Here is a 27,506-nt window from a genome sequence, read left to right on the forward strand (position 1 = left end):
TACGGTAAATTCTACCTTCAGCCCCACAGTACCTTTTTGTTAGAAGAAACAAACTTTGCTAGATTGTCTCCTGTGCAACAATGGACCCAGTCTCCTGATTAGTCAGTCTGGTGGTGATGGGATGTCACAGCAGCAGATGGTCATCTTGGGGCTGGTTGGTCCCAAGGGAAGGGGTCATCCTCTTTTGTGCTCCTCTGTTGATAAGAAAACAGTCTGGACTGCAGTGGTCTCTTCAGTTACTGGAAGGGTCTTCAGGCGTCTCAGGTCGTCTTCAGCTTCTGATCTTCTGTTCCGTTGGTTGACTTGCCTTTTGCTGCAGGAACCTCACATTATTCAAATTTCCCATTCTCTCCTCTGCAAAACTCAGCAGTTTACGGAAGGGGGCAGGTGGCTGTCCAATTGGGGCAGCCAGCAGCCCCCCTACCAAGCGACAGGGGAGTGTTAAACTCTGCCCCTGCTTCCGGCCTTCAGACACTGTAACGTAGGCGGGGCACCAAAAGGTTTCCACCAAAGGCAAAACTCGCACATCACCCTCCCAGAATGGTAGGGCCAACAAAGGACCACCACACGAGAAATGGCAAAAAAAAGCCACCATGTTTGAACATGGGAGACCCTATTGTGCATAACTGATATTGTGAATACAGTCTAGTTTGTCTAGTTTATAGAACACGTCCATTGCCACCAGCCATAACTGTGGGGTTGTCATTGTGAATAGAAAGTCACAGGAGCAGAGCAAAGGGATGACACTCCTGCAGCTCTATTTTGGTATTTAAAAATTCCACTTTACCCCCTTAAATTCCTGAACGCAGACTCCAGTTTTGGGCTGTAGTATTTTGCAGCTTGAGCTGAAATGTATAGGGGGAGGTGGGGGTTGGCGTTAATTTGGGAAATGTACACATAGTTTTCATGCAAGTATAGAGATGAATAATCCACAACAGCACATGGAGGTCGGGGGTGGGGGGGGGCACTACCAACTGACAATCGCACTTACGCTCCGGGAACGTTGTAAACAAGGCATGTTACTTGCTTTTTTCTCCTGCTTGGTCCTACTAATTTCCCTGATCTGCCAGAGCACCAAGAGACTTCAACCTTTAACATAATTGACCAAATTCATTTACCATGTATGTGCGACTGGAAGGATGACTCTGGGCAATGTGTATGCTATGCAACATTGGTTGAGTACCGAGCTTAGACGTGGAGGTGTCCAATAAACTCTCTTGTCACTAGATCGCCGAATACATGACTGCATTGCTTTGTGTAGTCGCACTACCACAGTGGTCTGTTGAAAGATTGACTGCAGCAGGATTCCACGCTGCTGTGCATTGCTCACTGTGGAGATGGAGTGTATTTTAACATTCTTCGGCTGCATAGGTTGATATGGAACAGTTTTAGTTGTTCAGATCTCCCTCGCACTGTTAGACGAATACAGAATACAACTTCATGCCGTGTCCAACCACTGATGGCATGCATTGATTATTACATGACAGGAGACTGGCGCCCTGGACAGACTTTGAAGACTGGCCACTCAAGATTGACACAAGCTCCATTGGATATGAATTTCTTCTTGATTAGACCCTTTTGGGGCTCGCACTACTTTCTCTCCTCAAACACGTCCTCTGCACCTTCCCCAGAAGCTGCAGATTAGCGCATCCCAAGAGTACTGGTAAGGTATGTATCCCCTGGTCTAAAATGGCTGGCTGGGAACCCTTTGATTGTCGTCTTCTAAATCCCCATCATGCTGGCGAAATAGCTCTTGTAACCAAGAGGATGGTCACCCAGTTTCTATCTCAAGAATGAAGTGGCTGATGCAGAGGGAAGAGATGTAGAATTCGAAATGCTTGAGGGCAAAGATTTTAACAAACTACGCAAGAGCATACCCATATGGGATTCTGGTTCCTTCAACCCTCACCTGCACACTGGGCACCTGAACATGGGAACATCTGTGGCTGTCCAGCCTACAAAGATCTTTGGTACTTTAGAATGAACGTGGTGATTGGGTAAAATGTGTAAACCGCATATTGGTTTCAACTCTTTAAGTGCACCCTGAATCTCTGCATTAATCCTAGAAGGCTCAATGGCTAACTAGTAATTTCTGTTAGTGAGCATTATTGGAGTTACTCCAACCCTCCTTCAATGGATTCTAGGAGAATGTGGGGTGCGTTGCCATGTGTTGCATGCTAACTCCACTTCCACTTTATTTTTTCTGAAATGTGACTTTGTTTTGTGATTGTTGGTCACACCATAGTAAATTAAGATCTTGGTGGGCATCACACCCTCCTCCCAAAAAATTATTGCGGCAGTAGATGCTGCTCTTAGAACCGTGGCGCTTTCAATGACCAACAAACTGAAGTGGCCAGGGTGGCATGAACATTCTTTCACCAACTTCTCGGCATGTTTCCAATACAACGTGGCACAGGGGGTGGTCTAAACTACATGTTTTGGTCCATCTGCAAGTGTTGATTCAGGGTAATTTTCCTGTTGTGATCTTTGCACTCTGCTTTAGCAGTGCTAATTTTCATTGGTGTATTCACGTGTGCACTTCACTACTCTGGGGTTTAGTCATGCGCACTAAACTTCACGCGTCTGCACAAAGACGGCAAGAGTTTGGTCTAGAACCAACACAGCACTATTTGTCCATTTGATGCTGGTCTTCGAATTGAGAAGGTGGAATTTGTTTAAGTTGCAAGTACAGGCCATTCGCCCTGCCCCACATCCCCCACTCATTCTGTGTAATACTTTACCACCTTCATTCTCCCTGTATAAAGCAGCCGTTCTCTCTATGAAGCATTACATGTGTATAGCATCTTTTCCTTTTAGGTGAGAGTATTCTATAATGTACTAGTGTTTGTGGGGCACAATTGTTCAACCCCTTTACTGACTTGTAGATTCCAGGAAGTGCGTCCATTTATCTTGCTGGGAATCTTTTAACCTTAAGAATAGTGCCCTACTAGGTATAGTCAATATTATATAGGAATTGGCCTATCCGAAGACCTTCTACTTATTTTTGTATATATACTTACACTGGTGTCTAATCAAAGTAATTATTTGAATGGTTAGTTGCTTTGTCTGTAATTATATACAATGTTGTATTTCAGCGTACTTGTGGCGATGTATTAATCTGGGACTATATGCACACCTCTCCTACCCTTGAGTGAAGCCAACCTGAGGGTGGTCTTTTTTTTGGTTGGGACCCGGTCATACTTATTTAGTGTATTTGATTACACAGCCAAACCCTTGGGTATCGTGGCGTAGGTTACATATATCTGTTAACATGTAAAAGTTGCATACATTATAATTTGCAGGAATGGTACAAGCATGTATTCAAATTGGTTATAAAGCAGTAATCTAGTGGAACTTGGGTTACAGCTCCGCGGCGGGAGTTCTTGTGCTGGAGTTTCAGTATTTATTTAGTAATGATGTTTCATTGGACAGATGGGGCGGCAATGAGTTCCAGGTGCGTGTGTGTGTTGGGGGGGGGGGGGGGGGCTGCTATGGAAACTAGACTTGCCTGCTCTTGTGGTGGTGAAGCGTGGAATGTGTAGGGAGTGTAGGCGTTGGATAAGAGCTCTATGCGAAGCTTTGCGTGCACTGCATCCATTGAGGAAGGTGGGGGGGGGGGGCATTGTCATAGAGGCATTTGCGGGTGATATTTAGTGTTTTGTGGAGAATTCTTGTGTGAACTGGGAGCCAGTGTTCGTTTCTTCTGTTGCATAATGTGTTCTCTTCTATTCATGGCCAGTGCTGCTCTGAGGGCTTTATTTTGTAGGAGTTGGAGTTTAGTGTTATATATTTTTTTTTTGTTCAAAGTGCCTAGTAGTAGAATATTGCAGTAGTCTATTTTTGTTAGGATGAGGGCTCTCGCGTGTCGGGCAGTCATCTGAGGATATGAGGGGTGTGCTTAGTGTGATACGTTTGGCAGTATAGGCCGTTAAAATGATTCCACGAAATCTCCCCCTTTTGCACAGAACTCTGACAAGGATGTATTATTTTATTTTTAAATCTCATATCCATGGTGGTTAACAGCATTGTCGGGTACAGAACTGCAGAAGATACTTTTTCCAAATTGGGAACAAATGTTTCTGGGTGGGCAAAGCTCTATTGGTCCTATACTATAAGCCGTCCCTACCTAACACAATGACGGTGCTCGTTATTTGAAGTCTCAGGTCGTCCACACTATCACTAACCTAATAACTAAGGACGGGTGCCTTCCCCTGCTATATTAGCTTCTTGTGAACTTCAGTTCAATAGGTTATCCTTGAATAGTATATGGAGACTACATTTATCAATTCACATTCATTCAGTATTTCTTTTCTTTAGTTATAGATTTCTTTTCCAATTACGGTTTCCCTGGTAAGATTGTCAAATGTTTGGTACTTTCCCTGGTTCTTTGCCTCTTTCTTCTTTCGTGATAGCTCTGAATATGAATATTCCAATATTCAGCATCATTTCCTCTTCTGAGTATTAACGTGATATTTTCCTCACTGGGACGAGTATGATCTAGTAATGATATTCACTTGTCTAGAAAATGGAATATATTCTCCTTCACTGCCTTCAGTATTCTTACTTGCTCCACTAGCTTTCAAGAGTCTCCTCATTGAGAGCGGTATGAGCATTCCAATAGTGATTCTCATTCACTTTTCGAGACATTACAATTTTTTTCACTGGGACAAGTCAGAACCTTCCAATAACCATTCTTGTTTGCTTCCCTGGAGTTTACTGTTATATCTTTATACTGGCTCAAGTATGAGCACTCCAGTAACGATTCTTTGTCCCCCTACTGGGTCTCCCGTCTTCCCTTTACATTTGGCTGGAAGGGATAACGTCCCTGGTTTCTTGATTCTCTCCTGGTCGTCTCTGGTTGTCAGGTTGGCTTCTGCTGGTTCCTTTGTCTCTCTCCATGTCTTAGTTGCAGGCACTTTTTTTTTTCCCCAGTTGCAGTCTTGTCCTGTATTGGGTAAAGTTCGATATTGGCAGTGTTTAAAGGACCCCTGGTCCAACATGCACTGCATGAGGTAATGCCACCACTCTCGTTTGATTTCCAGCTGTTAGTACGCAGTGCATCCAACTTGATTTCTCACTGCATATCGCAATGACAAGAAGACAAGTCACCCTTCGATTCCTGCTCTCTCCTGTTCAGGATGCAGATCATCCTGCCTCTGTCTGCTTGCATGATGCTTTGTATCTCACTGGTATCTTCTTCTCGTCTCCTGGCTCCTATCCCTTCATATGCTACTCAGCCGTGGGGCTTCCCTTTTTATCACTTGTATTCCTTTTCTTTCTCCTCCACAGGTTCTCTTACTCGTCTCAGTTAATGAGATGTTCTTAGTAAAGGAATAGCTAGTTTCTGGTTTTATATTGGCACATAACTGGTATTTTCACCACATGACTCTTTATAGGATGTCAGAAAAAGTAAATTGTTCTTGAGTTCCTCAAAGGCGCTGGAGTCCTTGTCCCCAAAGGGTTAGGGGTAGTCTCTCCTGGTGTTGCGGAGTGGGACCCCCCCCCTCCCTAGCTTCAGAGGTGGGTGGGGGGGGGGGGGTGCACTCCGCCTGGGGGAGAATGGAGCAGGGCTTAAACTTGCATTGGTAACCCAGTGGGTAGCACCTTGGTACACTGGGCTGCTACACTATCCTGCTGTGGCTATATGAATACTATCTCAGCACATCACAAACCATGTTGCAGTGGCAGGGTGACTTCAATAGACTCCTTGCTTGACAAACATTGTCAGCAAGTAAAGTGTTGCAGACGAGAACTCCCAAAATGGAATTCTTTTCCAACATGGGCAACATCCGGATCGTGAAGCATTCACTCTATGAAAATATCGTAGGGAGCCTTGCTGTGTCTGTGCTACAATCATCCCCACATGTTCCTGGCTGCGGGTGGCTTCCCCCCCCTCTGCTACAAGCATTGCACAGTAAGGGTCTACAGAGTAATAGGATCCTGAACAACCAGGCTTCCAGGATAAGATGTACAATGTCTTGGCTTTGTGAGTTGTGGGCTAATGGGAAGTATTTTTCGCTATAGAGAAGTCACTTTCCTGTTCGGTTTTCCTCCTTTGCTTGCCAGCCAGTGCTACTCTGCATCTAATGCAACCAAATGTGTGGGGGAGATTCAAGGACCAGAAACTGATCTGATCAATTGGCACAGACTGTCATTCTAAGCATCCAGCATTTACTAAGATGGAAACCAGTAGTAGGAACATGACCAGTGACGCAATCCTTGTGGAAGAGGTTTTGTTGAGTTTAATCTATTAGCTCAATACCAGAGACGTGGCTCTAAGCACCAGCCCTGGATTCAAACCTGTGTTGCTCTGCATGGTCTACGAGCTTCCCTCCCACCCGGGAAGATGGCTCTGGGGGAACTTGCTGAACTCTAACTTTTGTGTGTACAATTGCTGATCTTCCCACTCGGGAAGAGAAGCGCTAGATGCCATCAGGCTTTGTTTTCAGTCCCTCTTGGACAGTGAATATTTCAACCAGTCATGGGACATCAAACTTAATGCAAGGAGTGGTGTATGTTAATTATGCTTTACTATCTTGTTGGTTCTAGTATGGCGGAGCACCAGGGGGACCTGCGTACGGCCAAGCTCAAGATCCTATGTTTCAATATTTTACTGCTGTAGCTGGCCAGGTGAGTTGTTGCACCAACATGTTTCCTTTCTTAGAGAGCCTGGGTTTCTGACACACCTTTTTTACCTGTCAAACATCTTCCATATTGTATGTCACACAAGGTACCATATTCCGTGTTCTCGGTGGGCTCTTGCCAGTCATGGCAACACCTGTTTGCTGTCAATTGTAATGCTGTGTTGTTGCAGGACATTCAGTTGAAACGTGGAGTAATCCTCACGCATCAATCCTCTCCATCCTGATTCTCTTTACAGGATGGGCAAATCGATGCAGATGAACTGCAAAACTGCCTCACTCAATCTGGCATTTCTGGAGGCTACAAGCGTGAGTGGACCCGCCTTTGCAATTGCAATTTGTGGAACAGGTTTACCTTCCTTTCTGAAAGCTTTGTGAATATATTTTGCTGTCGTCTGTTGGTTACGTCTGAACTGGTTTTTCTTGCTAGTCCAGGACTTACACCGACATCTGAGTGCTAGAGCACTAATGCAGTGTATACGTTAACCTTTGCCCCCACTGCTGATGTGGGTGAGGCTTTTACACAGCAGAGCTGGCAGTTGACTGAGAAACGTTTGAACTTTGACGTTTGTCATGTTTCGTTTGCAAATATTTGCAGTGTACCAAAGAGAAGCCGTTGGCTAATCTTCTTGAAGGTCATATTGCACAATTAATGTAGACTTCTCTCCAGGAATTCCTTTTGCCTAGGACTGGAGATGAGTTAAGTAAATCAGTTGCCATATCCCGTTAGCAAGATTGCAGCTGGTTTACTAGTGCATATAAAGTGTACTAGTTGCCCTTTGGTACATCAATGTGTTGTGCGTCTATTTCCCTCTGGCACCTGCACGACTTCACTCTGTGCTGCAGACTTGCTGCTGTCAACCTTCTCCTGTAGATTGCTAGTAGCTTACTAAATACTACCTTAACCCTTCCTGTTAAATTCTGAATGACTTCAGCACAGGGAGGTGGTTACTTGCTCAGATCAAACGGTGGTTTCATTGTTTCCCCAAGAATACATTGTACGTAGGCACCACAAACTCGTTTTGGTGAATAGTGATCTGATTTCTACCCCTGGTGGCTGTAGCGTGTGGCATATTGTTCCTGCATACAATGGTGTCCACTCGGCTGACTTGCATGATTCCACATTGAAGATTATAAAATGGTAGCTACATTTTTACACACTGCACTGTTTCTGGTTGAGCAGAGGCGGATGTTTGCAGGGCCGAAGGGTCAGTCTGTTCATTGGTCCTTGGGTGGGGAGGTTGGGGTAGAAAGGAGTTGGAAATGAGGGTGCCTTGGGACTACTAGAGAGGTCTCGAGCTTTAAGCAGCAGCCTGTTTGAGAGGGGGTTTCTACTCATTAGTGTTTCTTTTCTTCATCCAAGGTATTGGCCATATGGTTTATGTCCAGCAGAGTCAGTCTGGCCCATGTTGGATGCTGGAGAACTTTTTTGCAAATGTGTGCTTTTATCTATGCTTTATGGGGTTTACTGGACGATGGTGGTCTGCATGGTTTCTGCTTCTTTATTGGCGTAGTGGTTTGCAAGATTATGGTTTCAGTTTGCCAGGAGTTGTAGCAAAAAATCAAGTACTTGATCCTTGTTTCTCTTGACTGAGCGACTGAGTATCTCAGTTAGCCGATGGTCCTTGCCCCCAGGCAACAGACGTTTTGGACTGCCAGCCTTACTTGCCTATGCACAGAACTTCTATCGGCTATGTTCCACAAATTCAAGAACTGTACAGCGAGAGACCCAAAGGCCCCTGTATAGCAAAGAGATGCAATGCTTTACTATTGGTGATCTATCTTATTTTGTCTCTGCCATAGTCCAGGAAGCGGATCTAATTTCCATAGTTAGTCTACCATTTAAACAACGGAAACATGTACAGGGTGGCAGCCAAGGTCACTAGAGTAGCCCAAGGGCGGTCAGCAATGGACGTAGCAACATAACACAAGTGAGGTGCTTTGCAGTTTCTGCTCCCACAAGCTCCCTATGGTATGATGTGTTTGGTGTAAATCGTCTTTTTTGCTTTAACTTTTTTTTTCTCTTCACTTGCAGCATTTAATTTGGAGACCTGCAGACTTATGATCTCCATGTTGGATGTATCCTTTTTTCTATAAAAAGGTTTTATGAATCTATGTCCACTGTAATGGAGAAACTGGCCACACCTTTAAAACCTGTATACGCTTGACTACCAGGTCAAGGCCTCTGCTGACTGTCACTAAACAACTTCACCAGATATGTGATGGAATAGTTGGTATGAGCAGTGCAGGGTGGGGGGGGATGTGATTTATGGTTTTAACGTCCCCGTTTTTGGATTTAGAAATGCTTCATGTTCATGAAATACTGAGACCTACCAGCAAATGTGTTAGGACAGTTTTTCTGAACCATTCAACTGAGGCAGTACAAGACTTAATAAGGCTGTACTACCACCTGAGTTCAGGGTAGCGTACAGTGAGCAGCCAGGCTCATCTTGGAGGGGGAAAGGGCTGTCGAATCATTGTGATGCACAAGGTCCAAAGAAACCAACACAATGATTGTAAAAAAATAAATGGTTTATTTAAACCCAAGTAGGCCCAGATAAATTGTTGGCGGCGGATGAGTGAGACAAGTAATATTGCATTCTATAATATAACCACAAGTATTAAAAAACACAACACTATGCTTGAAGGTACAGACCAAAGCATATAACCTGGACCTTTACTTATATTCCACAGGCTCAGAGGAGCCTGAGAAACTTGGAAAGAAAAACCGCAGCGTTTTCAAACACAACCGCGTTGTCTGCCTGAATCTTCTTTTCCATTTGGGGCTCTCGGGCTCCCCACGGGGAGCCCGAGAGCCCCAAATGGGAAAGCAGATTTAGGCAGACAACGCAGCATTTACCATTTCCCATTTGGGGCTCTCGGGCTCCCCAAATGGGAAATCGGCTGCAGGTAGAAACACTACGCGGCATGTAAACATAACCGCGTGTGTTTCTGCCTGCTGTGGCTTTCACTTTGGGTCTCCGGTGCTCCCCTCGGAGCACTGGCGACCCAAAGTGATAGCCACAACAGGCAGAAACACACACGGTTGTGTTGGAAAGAAAAACCGCAGCGTTTTCCAACACAATAACGTTGTATTTATGTTTGCGGTCGCTTCAAAAGCGACCACAAACATAAATACGTTTTTAAAGCTGCGGTTTTATTTCTAAGTTTTCCGGGCTCCTCCAGCCCGGAAAACTTAGAAGAAGAAAAACGCAGCTAGTGCTTATTTTTTGTAAAAAAAAATAAATGGCACTTACCGAGATACAGCTGCAGCTTTCCTGCTCTGGTCTCCGGTCCGCGTCCTCCGAGTCCCGGCACTAATGAAGGGAAAGCCACCCAGCGGTAGACTTTGTTTACTACAGCTGGCTGGCTTTTCCTTCATTAGTGCCGCAAAAGCCAGCACAGGAGGGCCTCCATTTCACAAAATGGCTGCGCCCCTGTGCTTGCTTTTTCGAATTTTGAGCTTGAATAGCTCAAAATTTTACATAGGAAGTTTTAAAACGGAGGATGCTAGTATTTTTTTTTTTTTTTATGTGGCCTATCTATTTTTAATAAATTTTTTTACTAGACATCCCTTTAAATATTAACACATGTTCCCTGCTTTCATCCACGCAATTACATGATTGTTGGACCAGTAGAAAACCTAGTGCCCCTGGAAGAAACTCTTCACATCAAAGAGTAGAAGAGGTAAAATTTTGTCTTTTAATGTGCAGGAATATTTTGTGTTAAGAACTAATTCATTACTGAACATTCTAGTTTACAGTTGGAACTAATTTTACTCATTCATGAAATGCACTCTTTTGCAATGAGAATGTACATAAATGGGGCTGCAACTCCAACGAGCTGAGGACAGGCCATAAACGTGGTTAATCCTATTTTCGTACTGTTCTTGCCATAAGAGAAATTGAACCTGCAGTGGTCTCACAAAATGTCGCAAGCCCAGGGTCACTTCAAACAGCTAAACTATCTAAATAGTGTGACCAAGAGCTACTCCCTTTTTGGATAGACCTACGGAGAAACAAAATATACATAAAGAACTACCATTAGTTTATTCAATCCTAATTCTTAAAAATGACATGGCACCACCAAAAACGGTGCACCTCGCAGAGTCTTCTATCTTCTAATTGCACAATGTGTTCATGCATCCACCACTACCACCCGTTTTTGATGGTGCTGTTTGATAAGTATTAGGTTTTAGGATTGAATAAACTCATGGTGGTTATTTTGTCTCTCCTCCTAAACGCACGTTTCCTTATGTGCTCACTAATGAATCCATATATGGATACAACAGTCAATATGAAATATAATCAGATTTGCTAATGTATTTAATATTGTATCATTGTAATTCCTCTTTGGATTGTTATTGGGAAATCTTGGCCTTTAAGACCTGTGGCTTCAGGTCGGAACGCACGGTGGCTAACCATTAATCACCCAACTCTATCAAGCCTTTGATTTGTTTTGAATACCTCTGCATATGAAAACTGTAATATGCTTATAGATTTTTTTTTTTTTAGGCAGTAGATGTATGCAATAAGGGAGTAGCGCTTTGGTCACACTATTTAGATACCATAGGGAGTAAACTAGTAAGTCTCATTCCAAAAATATTTTACTCCCAACTTTAAAAAATGGAGAGTAAAATCAGACCCTCCAGCTTATTGCGATTTTGCGATCCCGCAAAATGCCGCGAAAACGGCCGTTTTGCGCAAAATGCCGCAAAAATGGCCGTTTTGTGCAAAAACAGCATCTTTTTAAAATTTTTTTTTTTTTTTTTTTTTTAGTAATCTGCAAAAATTACTGTTTTGAAAAAAAGAATCCTCAGGGTGCCAGGTGCTCAACTTTTTTTTTTGTTTTTATTTACACAAGAAATGAAATCACTTGCGCCCCAAAAATTGCAGCCCAATCCACAAGGGACACATGAATGGGCACATTTTATATGCGCGCCCATTCAGATGGCCTTTTTCACCTCCTTGATCAAATAAAGTGGCGTTTCTGTCAATTTAAAAGCACATCCCTCATTTCCAAGCAAGATGCACTTTTAAATGTGCAGAAATTGTAGGCAACCCTACGCGCACGGGATGTGGGGCTGCCACTGCACGACAGGGTCTTTCCTGACCCTGTCATGCATTTCTTTTAAGGTATGAACCGCTGCTGAGTCGCTTGCATTTCTGTTCCTCAAACAGGATAAAAATGCATTTTTTGGGTCACATTTTACAGCGGCAGGCACCTAGAGTGCCTGTCCCTGTGAAAGGCGCTGGGAGCTTGCAGAACACTGTCGGGAGAGCGATTCTATTCAAAGTACTCCCCATTTTGATGACAAAAATCTATCGAATGTTACAATTTGACCAATTACGTGCAGTACTATTCGATCGATTTTTATAAATACTGAACATGTGTTGCGGGGGTGTCACCCGCTCCCCTTTAGTATTTTTGGTCTAGGGTGGTTGCAGAAGTGTTTTCCCCTTTTTCCTCAAAATTGGAGGCGGGGACAGGGAAAAAAAGGAAAATAACGAAAAAAGGACCCTGCAGAGTCGGATCCGACCCGCGTTAGAGGGACGGATCCGACCCGCGTTAGAGGGACGGATCTGGCACCGCAGGGTTGCAGGGGAAGCTGCAGCGACCAAGCGGTTAAGTAGGGGAGGGGGTCGGGTGGTGGTGAAAGGTACATTTTGGGTTGTTTGGCTGAAGTGCAAATCAATTTGCAGCAAAATTGACTACGGTCAATTCCGCCGCAAATAATTACACTTCGGTCAAACAACCCAGAACACCATTCAAGGCAGCTGCCAGCGCACAATTTGCGCTACAGCTCAAGCCTGTGGAAATGCGCCGGTCACCTTTGAGAATAAGGTGACCTGCTCATTTCCAAAAATGGGTTGGCTAAAAATAGCATATCCTCCGTTCTTTTTTAAATGCCCCCTCATTTGAGGAACTGGGACAAAATCTACATTTAAAAAAAATAATAAAAATGGTTACACTATGAGAGAGAGGGAGAGTGATGGGTGAGATGTGAAGTGATGGGCAAGAAAGCAGAGGAAGAGCAGTGGGTCAGAAGAGGAAGTGCTGCACAAGAGAGCAGAGGAAGCAGTGATGCGGTGGGCCAGAAATCTGAGAGCGAGCAGAGGTACAGAAAGTAGAGGAAGCGGTTGGCCAGAAAGAGGCAGTGAGCTGCAGATTGGGAAAAAGGATGAGGGAAGAATGTGATAGAATGGGAGAAAAGATGCAAGATGCAGAAGCAGCACAAAAGAATGAAGGACTGTATATTGAGGGAGGAATTGTAGAGTGTAAGGTGTGAGTTGGAAGTATGATTTGGAGTGTGGCAGGGGCTGGGCAGTGCAGATTGTGACTTGACAGTGTGACATAGCACGTGAGTATTTGTATGACAGAGTGAGAGGTTAAGGAATGTAAGTTATGATGGAGAGTTGGTGAGATGTTTGTGGGTGTTTGGGGGATTGGAGAACATAGAAGGGGAATATTTTCAGCATTACAATTGATAATGATCAATTTAGTTAATACTATTAAATAGGCATGAACATTAAACCAGAAATGTAACCAAATCAAACACTGTTCTGCCAAGCCAGAGACATCTGGACTCTTCCTATTAAATTAATACAAAAGACACATAATAATGATACCCTGGCTCTCTTCTAGCCTTGCACTCTACCTATTTCCTGCAATGTGGCAATCTTACACCCTCCAGTTAATACAAAATGTCCCGCAAAAATGCCGCAATAAATAAAGGTTTGCGCCGCAAAATTTGCCATTTCATGCCGCAAAATTTGCCATTTCATGCCGCAAAATCCTGGAAGGTCTGTAAAATACTCGCTTCAAAATCTTTTGTGGAGCTCTGATTATTGTTTTGTATGTTTATTATATCGTAGGAAAAAAGTTCCAAACCTTTATAAAACTGATCAGTTAAAGACTTGTTTCCCTTGACGATTTTCTTTCAAGAGAGATATGTCGGGAAAAATGGGTTTTAATGAATTCAAAGAACTGTGGGCTGCATTAAGTGGTTGGAGGCAGAATTTCATGGCCTTTGACGGAGACAGAAGTGGAGCAGTGGACTTTCAAGAGCTTCAGAGAGCCCTTGAAAGCATGAGTAAGTAAATGAAAGCCTTTGCTATGCTGTTATACTATTACTGCATTGATCGTAATGTCGTCCAAAATATTGCTGAAATGTAAGTTTGTGGAAAAGGTTTCGGAACCCTAAAACTGTGGTCGAACCATGAGTTCAATGGATTTTTCAGACTACGTGAGACCCACCTTAGTGTGAAACGGTTCTACGTGATTTCGCCGAATGAAATGTCGTCATGGGACATTTTATCGTCGGAAACCCTGTTTTTTTTTTTCCTTTTTCCTGTAGGTTCCTCCCCAGACCACCCCCTAATTTAATAATCATAGCCCAACCCGCACAAAACACCCCCAAAAAATATTTTTAAAAATAAAGGGTTTCTGGCGATGAGAATTCCGGCAATGAAATGTCCCACGATGACATTTCATTCGGCGAAATGCGTGTTTACCGGGTGAAACCAGGTTGGATTTAACTTTTAACCTCGCATGAAAGGTATAGTGAATGAGCAGTCAAGCTTAAATTCAGGAGGAGTGTGACTTGATGTAAAGTACAGTTCACAATGATGAAAATCCACACTGGTAAAATAAAGTATACCGTTTTTATGTACAGTTTGCATCGTTCATCACACTACAATGCAAGTAAAATCGTTATGTACATTCAACACAGATGGACATAGTGCAAATGTCATGGCTCACTTCCTGCCCCTCATATACTGTATCCCTACATCTCCTCTGCTCCCTGTACATTCCCCTCACTTGTCGCATATGTACCTTGAAACACCAATTTGCTGTATAGTGTAGCAAAAAATCAATAACGTTCCTACTAGGTCTTGAGACCATTCAGAGCCTGTGTGCTTAATAGACATGGGGGTGGAGGGGCTGCAGGACTGGGAGTAAAGGGTACATTAAACGAACAGGTTAATTTGCACTTGTTAGAGGTTGCACAAGGAGTGCATGCATAGCGGGAAGAAGCCAGTGGCAAAGGAGTGATTGTAGAATAAGCCAAGAATGGCAGGATAGTTATCCGTTTAGATGACTTTTCATAGAGCGGACTGGTCTAGAGACCTCATCAGGTGTTGAGAGGAGAGTAGGAGGGAAGGGGAGAGGTGGGCCAAGGGAGGCCCGAGACCGGATGAGAAGCAACACCAGCTTCACACAGGCCTAAGAACATCCAAGAAACTGACATTCCTCAAGGGTTCCAATAACAGCTGTTTGTCAGTTGGCGCAATTTCACCAGCTCAAGCAATTCTATTTTGGCGAGTGTCCAAATTTGGTTTTCATTAACTACGCTGTTATTATAGTAATGCTTGCATCTATGTAGATTGCTGAAATAATATATTTTAAAGTTTACATATTGTAATTGGACTGCCATTTTAAGTAGTGTGTCCCAAGGAAAGGAGTCATTCAAGTGTCTAGATGCATATTTGCCACTGTCCACCCAGTCTAATCACCATTGGATACATTTTTATTGTGGAGATTTAAGTTTTTATTTTATTTTTACTCTAGGATTTAGATTAAGCCCCCAGGCACTGAATACAATTGCAAAAAGATACAGCAACCAAGGAAGGATTTCGTTTGATGATTACATTGCCTGTTGTGTGAAACTACGAGCCCTTACCGGTAAGTCTTTATGTAGCCTTCATCACGTCATTTGTATTTAGTTTGCTTCTTTTTTAATGTAAGTTCGGTTAAAATGTGCAGAATGTAATGCATAGTTTTGTCTGCTCAATTTTAAATAAAAATCAAGTACCTTATACACTTTGTAGATTTTTATTGTGCAGGTGACATAACTGAGTTCTTAATTGAAAATAGGACACATGCACGCACTACTAATTGAGTAATTTTGAGTATCCATAATGTGCTATTTACCTAACTGGCAATTATAGTACTATGCAGTTTGAAGACTTGCATCCTTCATACAACCAGAGAACAAATTATTAAAATAATTTGTACACACTTGCAAAACGGATGTACTGGCATGTATCAAATTCGCACCTCCACATTTTCATCTATCCCTATTCTAGCACAAAAATGCAAGGCTGCCAGTACTGATCTCGCCATTCTCTGTAGTAATCTATGCCAGGATGCGTCTGATTCTTCTTGTTCTATGGCCGCTTTTTTTTCTTTTCTCTTGGCAGCATTGAACGTTTTGCTTTACTGGTGGATTATTTTTCCTTAAGCCTCAGTGAGTGGGAACCTTTTTCCACACTGTTACTCTTTTTATGGGTGTCATTTTGTAGACTCTCCATAGTGCCTTTTTTGATTTGATCCTTTTTGACATAGTACCTATTGTTGGTGGGCTGCCCTTTGGGCTCCCCTAATTTCTCTGCCTAACCTTGTGAGAACTACCATTCCAAAGGGTAGAAGGATCTTTGGATCCCTAGTTTACATTGAAACCAGCACACCCCCACCTAAATGTGGAGTGCTGGGCAGGATAATGGATCTCCTTTTCACAGTAAAACTAACGGGGACAAGCTTACCTTTTAATGGCTGGTGACAGGGATACCTTATACTAATTTGATGCACCTTTACCGCAGACTCTTGCACAGCTGCAGAACCCAAGGGTTCTCCATTTTATAAAGATTCCCTGGTCTTGTCATGTTAGTGTTTCTTGGCCTTCCTTCTCGACATCCAGGCAGGAAACTCCTTTTGTAATTTGTATCTTTGGCAGGAGTCCCCTGGACTCCTTGCCTAGGCTCCATCTGTCTGTGGGCAGGAAGCGAGGGAGGAGTCAAATTCCACATCCCCTTTGTCTTACTCCTTGCCTGAATGGGGACAAACACTAGTTGGCTGTGGGGGGGGGGCTGGCTGTCCCGATTGGAAAACCAGGCCACGCCTTGTTGTAGAATGCAAAAGTTGTACTGGTGTTCCGGTTAAATACTCCGAACCTGGAAGCTGAAAGTCGACCACTGGAACCAAAACTGAAGAGGAAAAGCAGGAGAAGATTTCCAGTGACTGGAGAGCCTGCAGTAGCCCTTCTTCCAATCAACCTGGGGACTCTGATAATGCCCCCGAGCCTAGTGAGACCCACTAGACTCGTGCTGCGATCTTGCTGGTCTGCAATACTCTGGGACCTCGAGCCATCTGGTGGTGCATGGACTTCCGAATTCCTACAACTCGCGGTTACTTTGTGGGCATCCTGCAGGAACTCCAGAGGCACGATTCAAGCCTGAAGTCCCCTCACCAGAGTGCTGGACCTTTGTAACCGTGAGAATCCGACCGGCGATATTTGTTCATGAAAGGCACTGAAACCACAAAGCCGCTCAATCTAAGAAAATCCTTAGCTGACGAAGTATCTTGTGCCCATGACTGAGCACAGGAACAAGGGTCTGCTTGGCTGTAGCAAGGAGGAATCCAGCTGGAACACTTTCTATAAAACGGAGTTAGGTTTTTTACCTTATCGCTGTGCTTTCTCACTTGAGGAGTGCACTGGCTTAGCTTTTCTGAGTTGATTTGAACTCCCCTTGCACACAGTTTGTGCCTTCAGTGATCTCTTTGAACTATCTGACTTTGAAGGACTTATCCAGGAAGTGTATCAGAACTATTGACTGTGTCCAAATTGACTGTGCCCTGGCTTCTTAAAGGCACCCTTCCTAATCTATTGACTTTGGCAATGCCTGTGCCTTCATGGGTTGTAAATTTGTTAACACTGTTACTGCTGGGAAAGGCTTACCTAGATTTCATTAGAGGGTTCAAACTGTTTTCCTGTTAGAAAGGTTACTTTCCTTCTGAAACCAAGTCAAAGTATATTGGTGTTTAAGAAAAATGCAATACTGTCCTTGTTGAAGTCACTACAGGGTGTAGGAGAAATGTATTGGCATGTCCGAGTATTCCACAACTTTATTGACTTTTGTAACAGTCAAGCAAACGTTGGAATCACTTTACAAACAATTGCCTCTTTAAAGATTGCTAAACTGATGTGTAAATAAATATTGGGTACCTTGGTTACTTATACTGACTGATTTCAGCTGTACAGCTCGCATTTACCCCTCTTGAAATGGGCCTGGCTGCTCAGTCACTCTAACAACTTGTGTAGTACATGGCTATAACAGAAGGTGGGTTGCCGAATACCAAGCATAAGTCTTGTGTAGGCTCAGTGTGACTGCACCAATTCCTACCCAACAAAAGCAATTGTTCTGCATTCCAGAATATTGATACCTATGCTACACCCGAGTCATGGCATATAGAATGCTGCTTGTTGGAGTTGAGGCTTTTTTAAGCAAAATGCCATAAACGAGTTGGCAGCTTGCAAAACATGGCCTGGTTTAGATTTCAAGCTTCTAAAATGTAGCCTTATTGGGGAGCTACATTCATTAAACTGCATCCCCTTTTGTTGCACTTTTGACTAGGCTACATATTTCCTTCACATAATCTTTGAACTTTAAAAGCTTGACAATGTGTTGGTGTCCACAAATGACACTTAGTAAATTCCATTTGCTTTATATTTCTTTTATTTGTATACACATGTTCCACTTTTACTGCTCCTGAAGTACATTTAGAGCAATGTTGCGGGCAAGGAAGAGTATCGTATGCGGCTGAGGCTTCATGCAGATAGTTGATATGTAAGTGCCATGCATCATTTGCTAGAAATTCTATTTCAAGCTCCCTCAAATGTACTCTTGTATTTTAGAAACCTTCCGACGACGAGATGCAGCCCAACAAGGTGTTGTGAATTTTTCCTATGATGATGTAAGTATAACACTATTGGTGTGCCTATGATTTCTTCATATGCCTTAAATGAGTTTCCTAGCTAATCTACTGCATAAGTGTTGATTCTGGTAGTGTGGATGTTGGCAACTGACCTTTGCCAGCTCGTCTTGAGGAATGAATAATCTGCTTTCAAGGAATAGGATTCCTGAAAGACCAACAGTGGTAGGAGAGTGAAAAGGGAGGCGGGAAGGTGCTTTAGAGTAGGTTTGGTACTAAACAACCTGCCTCATATTTTCCTTGGTACACCTGTGTAGTTTGTTCCTTTTGTGCCATCTAACAATGAATGATTTTAGAACTTTAAAAATGTTGCATTATGGATGTCTTGTGTTGTCTTATCTCAGTTGGGTGATGGGCAGCTGAGGTCAAGTAGAGACGTGATGCCATAGAGGGGGCAGGTCAAGTGATTGTCCCTGACATTCTTATGTGTATCCATTCCAAGTTGCTCTCATAGGTTTCTTGGTAAATGAATATCTGAGAAGGATAGAACAATGGATGACTGGTCATGTGGGATTCTCCTAAATCAAGTGTCTGTTAGTACTCTGATTTTTAGAAGTAAGTGGTTGCCCTTTGACGGATTTAGCTAGTGCAGACACCGAAGGAAACGTGGTTGTATGTCATAGCTTACATCAGGGGGATACTGTCTATTTTGTATGGGGAACACTGTCGGAAATGTGGTGTGTTCGGATGGCTTATTTAGAACTTAGATTGCTTGCCCTCATTAACGGGGAAGGGCCTGTGAACGCATATCACAGCACTTCAAAACAAGATGAATACGGCATTAAATGTTCTGTAGATATTCACAAGATGAAGACCATAATCTATCGCTTCATGAATTGTATGGTAGCTCACATGGTGTCTGTTGCTCAATGTGCCAAATTTGGATAATAGTTGGCCTTGAGATGAGGCGTGGCATTGTTGCTAGTCGTAGTTGGGAGGAAGACTTTGCACAGTGAGTATAGGGGTGTGGCTAATGGGGTATATGCAGTATTCTTTGGGAGATTTTTCTGTCAGTGCTGGTCATATTAGTAATGTGATGACAATGTTGTGCTTGGTTTTGAATTGTAGGTCTTCATGGCCTGGTTCCTAGATCCAGAGTGTTTCCTGAGGAGCGTTGTTTGGCTAAATGAGCGCTGCATTGAGCGCTGCATGTCCACCCAAGTTGTTTCCTTGTATTGTGAGGATCTGCACGGTCAGAGTAATTGCATAAGGAGTGAACGAGCATAAATGGTGTATCAAATTTGATTTGTTGATGCACTTGTACTGTGTAATTGTGCATGTCTATATACTGCATTTGCATTTTTGCACGTATGAGCTGCATTTGCACTTTCAATAAAATCATCTGGCATCTTGCACTTTCTGGTATAACGACTGCATTGTGTATGCACTCTGTGCTTTAATGTTTAATCATTGTTGATTTGGCTGCAATTGCACTTTAATACTGAGTTTGCATTGTTGCTGATACATATGTTGCTTTAAGTACTTGTTATACACTTTGTGTTTGGACCGAGAATATGGGTGGACCCGTTCAATTGCACTTTGCGTCAGAAGAAAATATAAGATTTATCCGTGTATATCTGGGAGATTGTTTTTGCACTATTGGCAGTGCTCCTTTTTTTACAATGCCAGGTCGGGTCATCAATGTAGGTTGCCTCAGTGGGCCTTTATGCTTTGGCGTCCACCCCGTTTTTTATTTAATTTGCAGAGGTGCATATGAGATTTTTGCCTTGATAGCTTGCATGGCATTATTGGTGTCTTTAGTGCATTCTGTATACGGCAGGATGTGAATGTTGCATCTATTGTGTGCTGAATGGTTGGTGTCTGCATTGCATGCTTTTTGACATGAGTAATTTTTGCAATGGTGTACGCTGTGCGGGGCTCACACATTTGGGTCTATCCGTCTGCTGTGCGGGGCTCACACATTTGGGTCTATCCGTCTGCAACACTTGTTGTGCACTATCGTTATTGAAGCGTAGTATGGCCGATAACAACATTTACATGAGATGTGGTGGGTTTTATTGTGTAAATGTGTATCATTTGGGTTTTGAAGTGCAGGAGTATAAATGTTCTGCTCTAAACTGTGGCCTTCGCTCCAGTTAAAAATGAATGCTGGGGACTGGCCACCAGGGGGTGCACGGAAGAGTATCTCCGTGGCCACAGGTCCTTAAGGTGATCTGAGCCCCCACCTTACGACCCCCCCCCACATCCAAAATTGCGAAGAAGTTTGCCCTGTCCCTCCCCCCCCCCCCCCCCCCCCCCCCCCCCCCCCTGACCAAAACATCAAGTGCCATAAGCCCAAAGTGAGGCCCTGACTGATAAGAAGCACAAGGCTGGAACCCTGCAGACCTTGGCCCCAACTTCCACAAGTAAAGGAATAGTTGTTGATGGCTCTACACCTGCAGGCTCCACATACTTTGAGGCGACCTAAATTCATGGATGGACCCAGACCTAGATAGACCAGCAGGCAACCCACTTGCATCCCCCCCCCCCCCCCCCCCCCCCCCCAAGCTGGCCCAGGTCGCTCACAGCTCACAAATGGAGGCCTACAACCTCAAGGATGCATGAAAACACATGAACCCGAATTCAACAGGCTTCACTTTCTACTCCGCACCACATGCAACGTTCACCACAATGGACTACATATACCTCACCTCACTGTGGCTATGGCTGAATCTAACATCTCCTGTTACATGGTCAGATCACGACATGGTCGCAGTTACTGTTGACCGGATGGCTCTCCCCAGAGGAGCTCTTAAGTGGTGATGCAACGAGACACTCTTTCAAAGACCTGATTTTTCAGGATCAGGTGGAGCAGGACATCACTCACTAATTTGAACAAAATAACACAGACAAGACCTCTCTAAATACTGTATGGGAGGCAGGTAAAGCCACCTGGAGAGGACTACTCATCAAGGAGGGGGCCACTAAGAAAAGAACGCCAACTCATAGAAAATAGACTCCGAAAAGAAATTTCTCAGTTTGACCTTATCGACCGATCCTCATCCGCCGACAGACTACAGAACATAGAACAAGCCTACAAGAGGGAAGAACTGCGGCAACTAGAAACTGGTAGCATTGTGTACAAACTCCAATGCCTCAAGTAGAAACAATACAAACATGGAGACAAGACGGGCGCCTTACGAGCCGCAAGACTCTGAGGGCAACGCAAAGAGCGCTGGGTCCCAACAATACACAAGGGTGAAACATCCCATGACCATCGTCCTCCCAATATCCCGGAAGTCTTTGCTGAAAAGCTGTATACTTCCAATGCCGCGACCAACAAATGTATGGACAGTGCCCCTGCCTGGACGGGGCACAAACCATAGACTCCCCGATCACGGGTGAGGAGATTGAAGAGGCGATCAAGACTTTCCGCTGGGAAAGCCCCTGGTAACAACGGCTACACAGCAGTCTTCTATAAAACCTTTAAGGATGCCCTCCTCCCATTCCTGGTCAAGCTTTTTAATCTACTTCAATGAGGCTTCGCGCTGGAAACCTTCTCAGAAGCATTAATAACTTGTCATACCCAAGGAAGGCAAGGATCCCACCCTGTGCGCCTCCTACGGTCCAATTTCCCCTCTTAAACATTGACACAAAGATTTACACGAGTCCTTACTGCGCGCCTTGACAACTCACATGTCAGCGATAATCCATAATGATCAGATGGGCTTCATCCTTGGGAGGCAAGGTGCGGTCTCTACCCGGAAGACCCTCCACCTCATGCACGAGCCTAGAAAAATGCCAAACACGCCTGCACTATTTTCGATCGACGCCGAGAAGGTATTCGACAGTTGAGTGGCACTTCCTAGAAGCCATGCTGATCAAAATGGGCCTGGGACCTGCTCTCAGACGAGGGATCAAAGCCGTCTACACAGTGCCACATGCATCTGTGGCAGTAACTCCCAATACTCCTGCTGGTTCCCCCCCCCTTAGTAGAGGAACGAGACAAGGATGCCCTCTCTCGGCAATTCTCTTTGCGCTATCGCTGGAACCCCTCGCCCAGACACTCCGAGCAGACCCCGATGTAGAGGGACTGCGAGTAAAGGGCAGCGCACAAGCTGGCCCTGTATGCAGACGACATCCTACTTCACGTACGAAATCCGATCGATTCGCCTGATAGAAGAATATGGCACACTTTCAGGCTTGAAAATAAAAGCAAATCGATCCCCTTCCCGCTCCACAAAACCTCCCTGGACCACCAAGCGGGCCTGGAGACCCTAGGATTAATCATCAGAGGCCCAACACTGAGATACCTGGGATCAACCTAACAGATCTCGAACCTCTGTAGGAGTCAAACTTCCCCCAACTCTTCGACGCCTTCAAAGCGGACCTTGCAAAATGGAAACCTTACGATTTCCTGGATGGGACGTCAATCGCCATTAAGATGGTGAGCCTCCCACGTTTCTTGTACCCCTTCCAGGTCCTTCCCATCACAATCCAGGAACAATTCTTCAAACGCGTCAAAGCCATATAGGATTTCCTTTGGAATGGGATCATATGAAACCCTGATACTACCAAAAGAGCACGGGGGAGTAGGTTTACCGGACATAGAACGATACTATCAGGCGACTCAGCTTAGGATCCTGATTCCACACCTGCGTGACAGAAGGTACCTGCAATGGATCCAATTAGACCATGATAATCTGACCCCCGTTACCCTCGCTGAGCGGTTATGGGTCCCCAGGCCGAACTGACGAGAAGATTACGCAACCACCCAATGCTGGGGACTCTGTGGAACATATGGAAGGGAATGTCCAGAGTCCCCACGTGGTCCTCTCTTTTGATCCATCTCTGGTCTCCTGGGATCAGAGGAGAGCCCTGAACACGCCGGATACCAAGCCTGGTTCGACGCTGGACTTGAGTGGGCCAGCTGTGGAGAAACGGTATTCAAATTACAGACATTGAGGAAGCTCTCCAACTACACCCAATCCCAGTTTATGTTCCTCCGATTGAAAGGCGTATTATCCAAGAAAGAGTGGAAGGCCAAAACAGAGGGGGCTCGGCTCACGCCTTTCGAAATTTTGGACACAACCACCACAAATACAGGCCTAATAGCACACCTGTACAGTGCTCTGATCTCCAAGGATCAAACCTTGAGTTCCCAAGACTTTGGTAGAGAATTTGACCAACAGGCCTGGGACAGAATATGTGAACTCTCGCAGCCCAATATAAGCTACACTAAAAAAAGCTACTCCACAGATGGCAGTACGACCCATGCCGGCTTTCCAAAATGTTTCAGTCCTCTAGCCCCAGGTGCTGGCGTCAATGTGGCATGGATGCCAATTACTGGCACGTGGTGGGGCTGCCCCAAGGCCCGCATCTACTGGCAGGAAGTCCTGGGATGGATCAAACAGCTAGACGGCATAGAAGGGAACGACACCCCCCCCCCCTCTCCTGCTGATCCTCTTCAGTCTGGAAGAAGAGGACGTTGAGTTGATTAGAGGACTGATATCCCCCCCCCCCCCTACTATTTGCTGCTAGTCGGCAAATGGAAGTCCTTGCACCTCCCAACTAAAAAAAAGACTGGCTACAGATTGCAACAAACTTCTACACAATGAAAAAAATCACGCCAGCGCTCCATGACCAGGCAGCACCACATGAAGAGGCCTGGTGCGACTTTGCCAACCAATACATCTCGGGCTCAGTTAAGAACGACCCAATGCACCAGCAAAGTCCAGCAACGTGTAGCCCTGGCCCGGATAAAACACCACATGATACCCCACCAATTTAACATGCCTGTCACAAACCTACACTATACATGAGGGGGAGACTATTCGATGTTCTTCAGGTGATAAGGAAATTGTTTCTTGGTGTTACTATGTGAATGTAACATGCACCCACCTGTATGATCAATATTGATGTTTAAATCAATAAAATTAAAAAAATGAATGCTGGATTCACTATCGCAACACCGAGTATGGGAATGTGGGCGTTTATTGTTGTGTACAAGCACCTTGCGGTACTATTTGCCTTTCTATCTCCTCCCAGTGGCTTTGGTGTCAGGTTTGTATCATTTGACTTTTTTGACTATTTTGTGGATTTTTCTAAAGATTCCCCTTGCCATGTGTGAAGGTAACCAGTCTTTATTTTGGAGCGTGTGGGGGTTGGGAATTTGCAGTTTTTACTTTCCCAATTGAACCTTAAAAGTTTCAGAATAAACCATCAAAACGGGGCCTACTGACCTTCACATACAGGCATGCACTGCCCCATTTGTGTGCCACCTTGACCCACATGTTAAAGCTATTGTATTGCACCTAAAATCACAAGCGAGTGTTCTGGGCTGGTAACTGTGCCATTGCTTTTTTTTTAAGAAAAGCAAAGGGGTGGGCTAGATAATATGACGAAGATTATACGTTCTTGGTGTATGGTCACCAAGCTTTATCCAATCCTGTAGCGCAGAGTTCAGTTGCATTTGTAAAATCTGGTCATGGATGGATATTTTAAAATGGTGCCTCACGCTGCTTCCAGGAATGATCGAGTCCTGTTGGGCAACAATGCTAGTTAGGAAACCTCTGATCTACTTCAGTTGTATCTTGCATACCTTATTGCCTTGACTCGGAGGTCAGGGGGAGACATGGCGTGGACTGAGCTCTCTGCAGGTTTTCATTGACCCTTGATCAGAGCAATGACACGGTTTCTGGTTTCCCCAAAGCATGTCCCAGTTTTTGAAATCGGGTACATGGTCTGCTCCAGATGCCATCCCACTCTAGATAACATCTCATAGGCTGACATCTCATGTTTATATTTGCCATTCACCTGGGCTTGTATTCATTATGGTCTGATTTGGGATTTATTTCCAAATTTTAAGAAATGCAAAATGTACTATTGATTTGTCACTTTATGCTCACTTACTAAATGCCAGCCTGATGTATGGAACTGGAGAGATACTCTAATTCCTAAACAGTTCCTGGTGGTTCTTTGATGCTAGACTGTGCATGGGGTTGGTAACGGAAAGGGACTTTATAGACTTGACAGATCAATTAATGCAAATGTACCATGTCTTCTCCAAGCACCACTTCCATTCTTTGGATTACGATTTCCCAAATCCATCATGAATAATCCAACCAATACCTCCTCTGCATGGGGGGGGGGGGGGGGGGCAGGGAGGAGGCAGATAAGTGAGCAATGGGATAATATTTCTCAACCACGGACAGTAGTTCTCAACCAGGGTTGTTTTGTTGGTAGTACCATTTTACTTCTAATGTGGTTCTCTCGTTTTGACTTTCAGTTCATACAGTGTGTAATGAGTATCTGAACCAGAAGAGGAAGTGGATGGGCATGCCTTACATTCCAGCGTATATCAAGATCCTAGGAGGAAAAAATGCAAATTATTAAAATGTGCTTCTTTCATCTAAGCATTTTACCAATATTACACTCCCTACATGTTTGACATGTCTTTCTTATATAAAAGCAGTGTCAAATTCTTTTAGCTATGATATCATCAGTGTGGCCTTCCATTCCCTATTGATTTCATTCCCTTCATAATTACCTCATTTGTTTCGATATTTAGTTTACCACTATGTAAAATGAACAATATTTTTGTATAACAATTGAGCCATTTTTTCACGTTTTAATAAATCCTTGCATTAAGTAATATTTGTCTTTGAAATTCTTGTAAGCTGGTTTCTTAATACTGTATTGGTTATTCTAATTTACTATGCCACACGTGCAATGTGGAAATTGGTTGTGAAATGTAACTTGATTTTTAGATCTCCAGGCTATTGATCTGAAACCTCCCAGGTCACTTGAAAACCATGATCCTCTCCTAATCCTTATGAGAATATCCATTGTCTTGAATCGGCTCCCAAAATTGCTTCTGCAAAAGCTGCAGCCAGACTGGATTTTCCACAGTTCCTGAATGTCAGTTTGTTTTTCTGCTGAATGTTAGAATTTGTAGAGCCCAACTGGTGTGGGACTTGTGTAGTACAGGCCTATATTAAAAGGTGGGGGTACCTAGTGACTGAGCAGCCAGGCTTATTTTAAGAGGGGTAATTGTAGCTCTACAATCAGTAAATGCATGTATCCAAGTAAACGCGTACATACTGAAGTTATAGTTATATATCCGCTGGGAAGTACTCATGGATTTCTTTGACTTCTCCAGAGTCCTCATTGTCTACCTGAATGGCACTGTCATGGTGCAAGGCCCTCGGGCTAATCTCCTCTTTGTTAGACTGTTCCCCACACCATCCACTTCAGCTCATCTGCAGCTGTCCCCTACTCTACTCCCTTGGCTACCCTGCCCTCCTTTCCTTCTACCTCATCTCAAGCTCCCTCCACACCTTTGAAGGGCATACCCCTGATTTGTACCCCTCCCTGGAAGGTTTTTCTTAAAACTCTTGCTCTGTCAAACACACCTCTGACAATCTGCCACCTCCTAGAAGAACTGGACCTTGATGTCCTCAGTCTTACCGAGACTTGCCTCACGGCCAGCTCTGTCACTAGTTTTGATGCTCTACTACCTGACTGCTACAAGATCCTCTCCGCCCCAGACCCAACCATCCTGGAGGGGGTGTAGCCCTGATCTTCCCCCAAATGGATTGATCATCCCCACTCAGACTTGCTCTTATTTCGAAGGTCTTGTTTGCAGGCTCTCTCCTGGACACTCTCTCAGACTCTACTGGTCCTCTGGTCAAATTAACTGAGTGGGCAGACCTCCCCTCCTCCCCCCTGGCCTGAACCACTCGACGACTCCTTCTTTGTGATCTCAACATACATCTTGCTTCTCCCTGTTCCTCATCTGCACTCTTTCGCGACTCTCTCCCTCCTATGGCCCCGGCTCTCTGCTGGTCACGCACTTGATGTCTTGATCTCCTCTGGCCTCTCCCTCTCTACTCCCCTCACCACTCCTCTCCTCGAGTGATCACTGTCTCCTCTCCTCTGTCCATTCCATCTCCACACCCCCTCCTCCTAGCTAAGCCCCCAGCTCCCCCACCAATTTGCACCCACATTCTCAGACCTCCAGCCCATGAAGCGTGTCAATCGAGGCTTTCACTGCCACTTTTTCCCCACCCCAGGCTGATTCACACCCTAACACAGGCCTGTCCCTGCTCTACTCTATTTCTGCTACTCTTGATGTTCTTGCCCCTGACATGA

The 27,506-nt window shown here is 44.4% G+C and overlaps 1 protein-coding gene across 1 annotated transcript in view; it reads left to right on the forward strand.

Moving 5' to 3' along the window:
• SRI (sorcin) overlaps positions 1 to 26,007 on the forward strand; it is a 43,767-nt gene extending 17,760 nt beyond the window's left edge. Inside the window, exons 2-8 of the mRNA XM_069648413.1 lie at positions 6,550 to 6,630; positions 6,881 to 6,950; positions 8,677 to 8,720; positions 13,587 to 13,734; positions 15,213 to 15,326; positions 18,337 to 18,395; positions 25,642 to 26,007. Of these exons, the coding sequence (XP_069504514.1) occupies positions 6,550 to 6,630; positions 6,881 to 6,950; positions 8,677 to 8,720; positions 13,587 to 13,734; positions 15,213 to 15,326; positions 18,337 to 18,395; positions 25,642 to 25,668 (543 nt within the window). The 3' untranslated portion in view covers positions 25,669 to 26,007. The remainder of the gene's footprint in view (positions 1 to 6,549; positions 6,631 to 6,880; positions 6,951 to 8,676; positions 8,721 to 13,586; positions 13,735 to 15,212; positions 15,327 to 18,336; positions 18,396 to 25,641) is intronic.
• Positions 26,008 to 27,506: the final 1,499 nt, after the last annotated feature.

This window comes from Ambystoma mexicanum, chromosome 2q, assembly GCF_040938575.1.
Source record: "Ambystoma mexicanum isolate Mex_15411 chromosome 2q, UKY_AmexF1_1, whole genome shotgun sequence".
NCBI classification, from domain to species: domain Eukaryota; kingdom Metazoa; phylum Chordata; class Amphibia; order Caudata; family Ambystomatidae; genus Ambystoma; species Ambystoma mexicanum.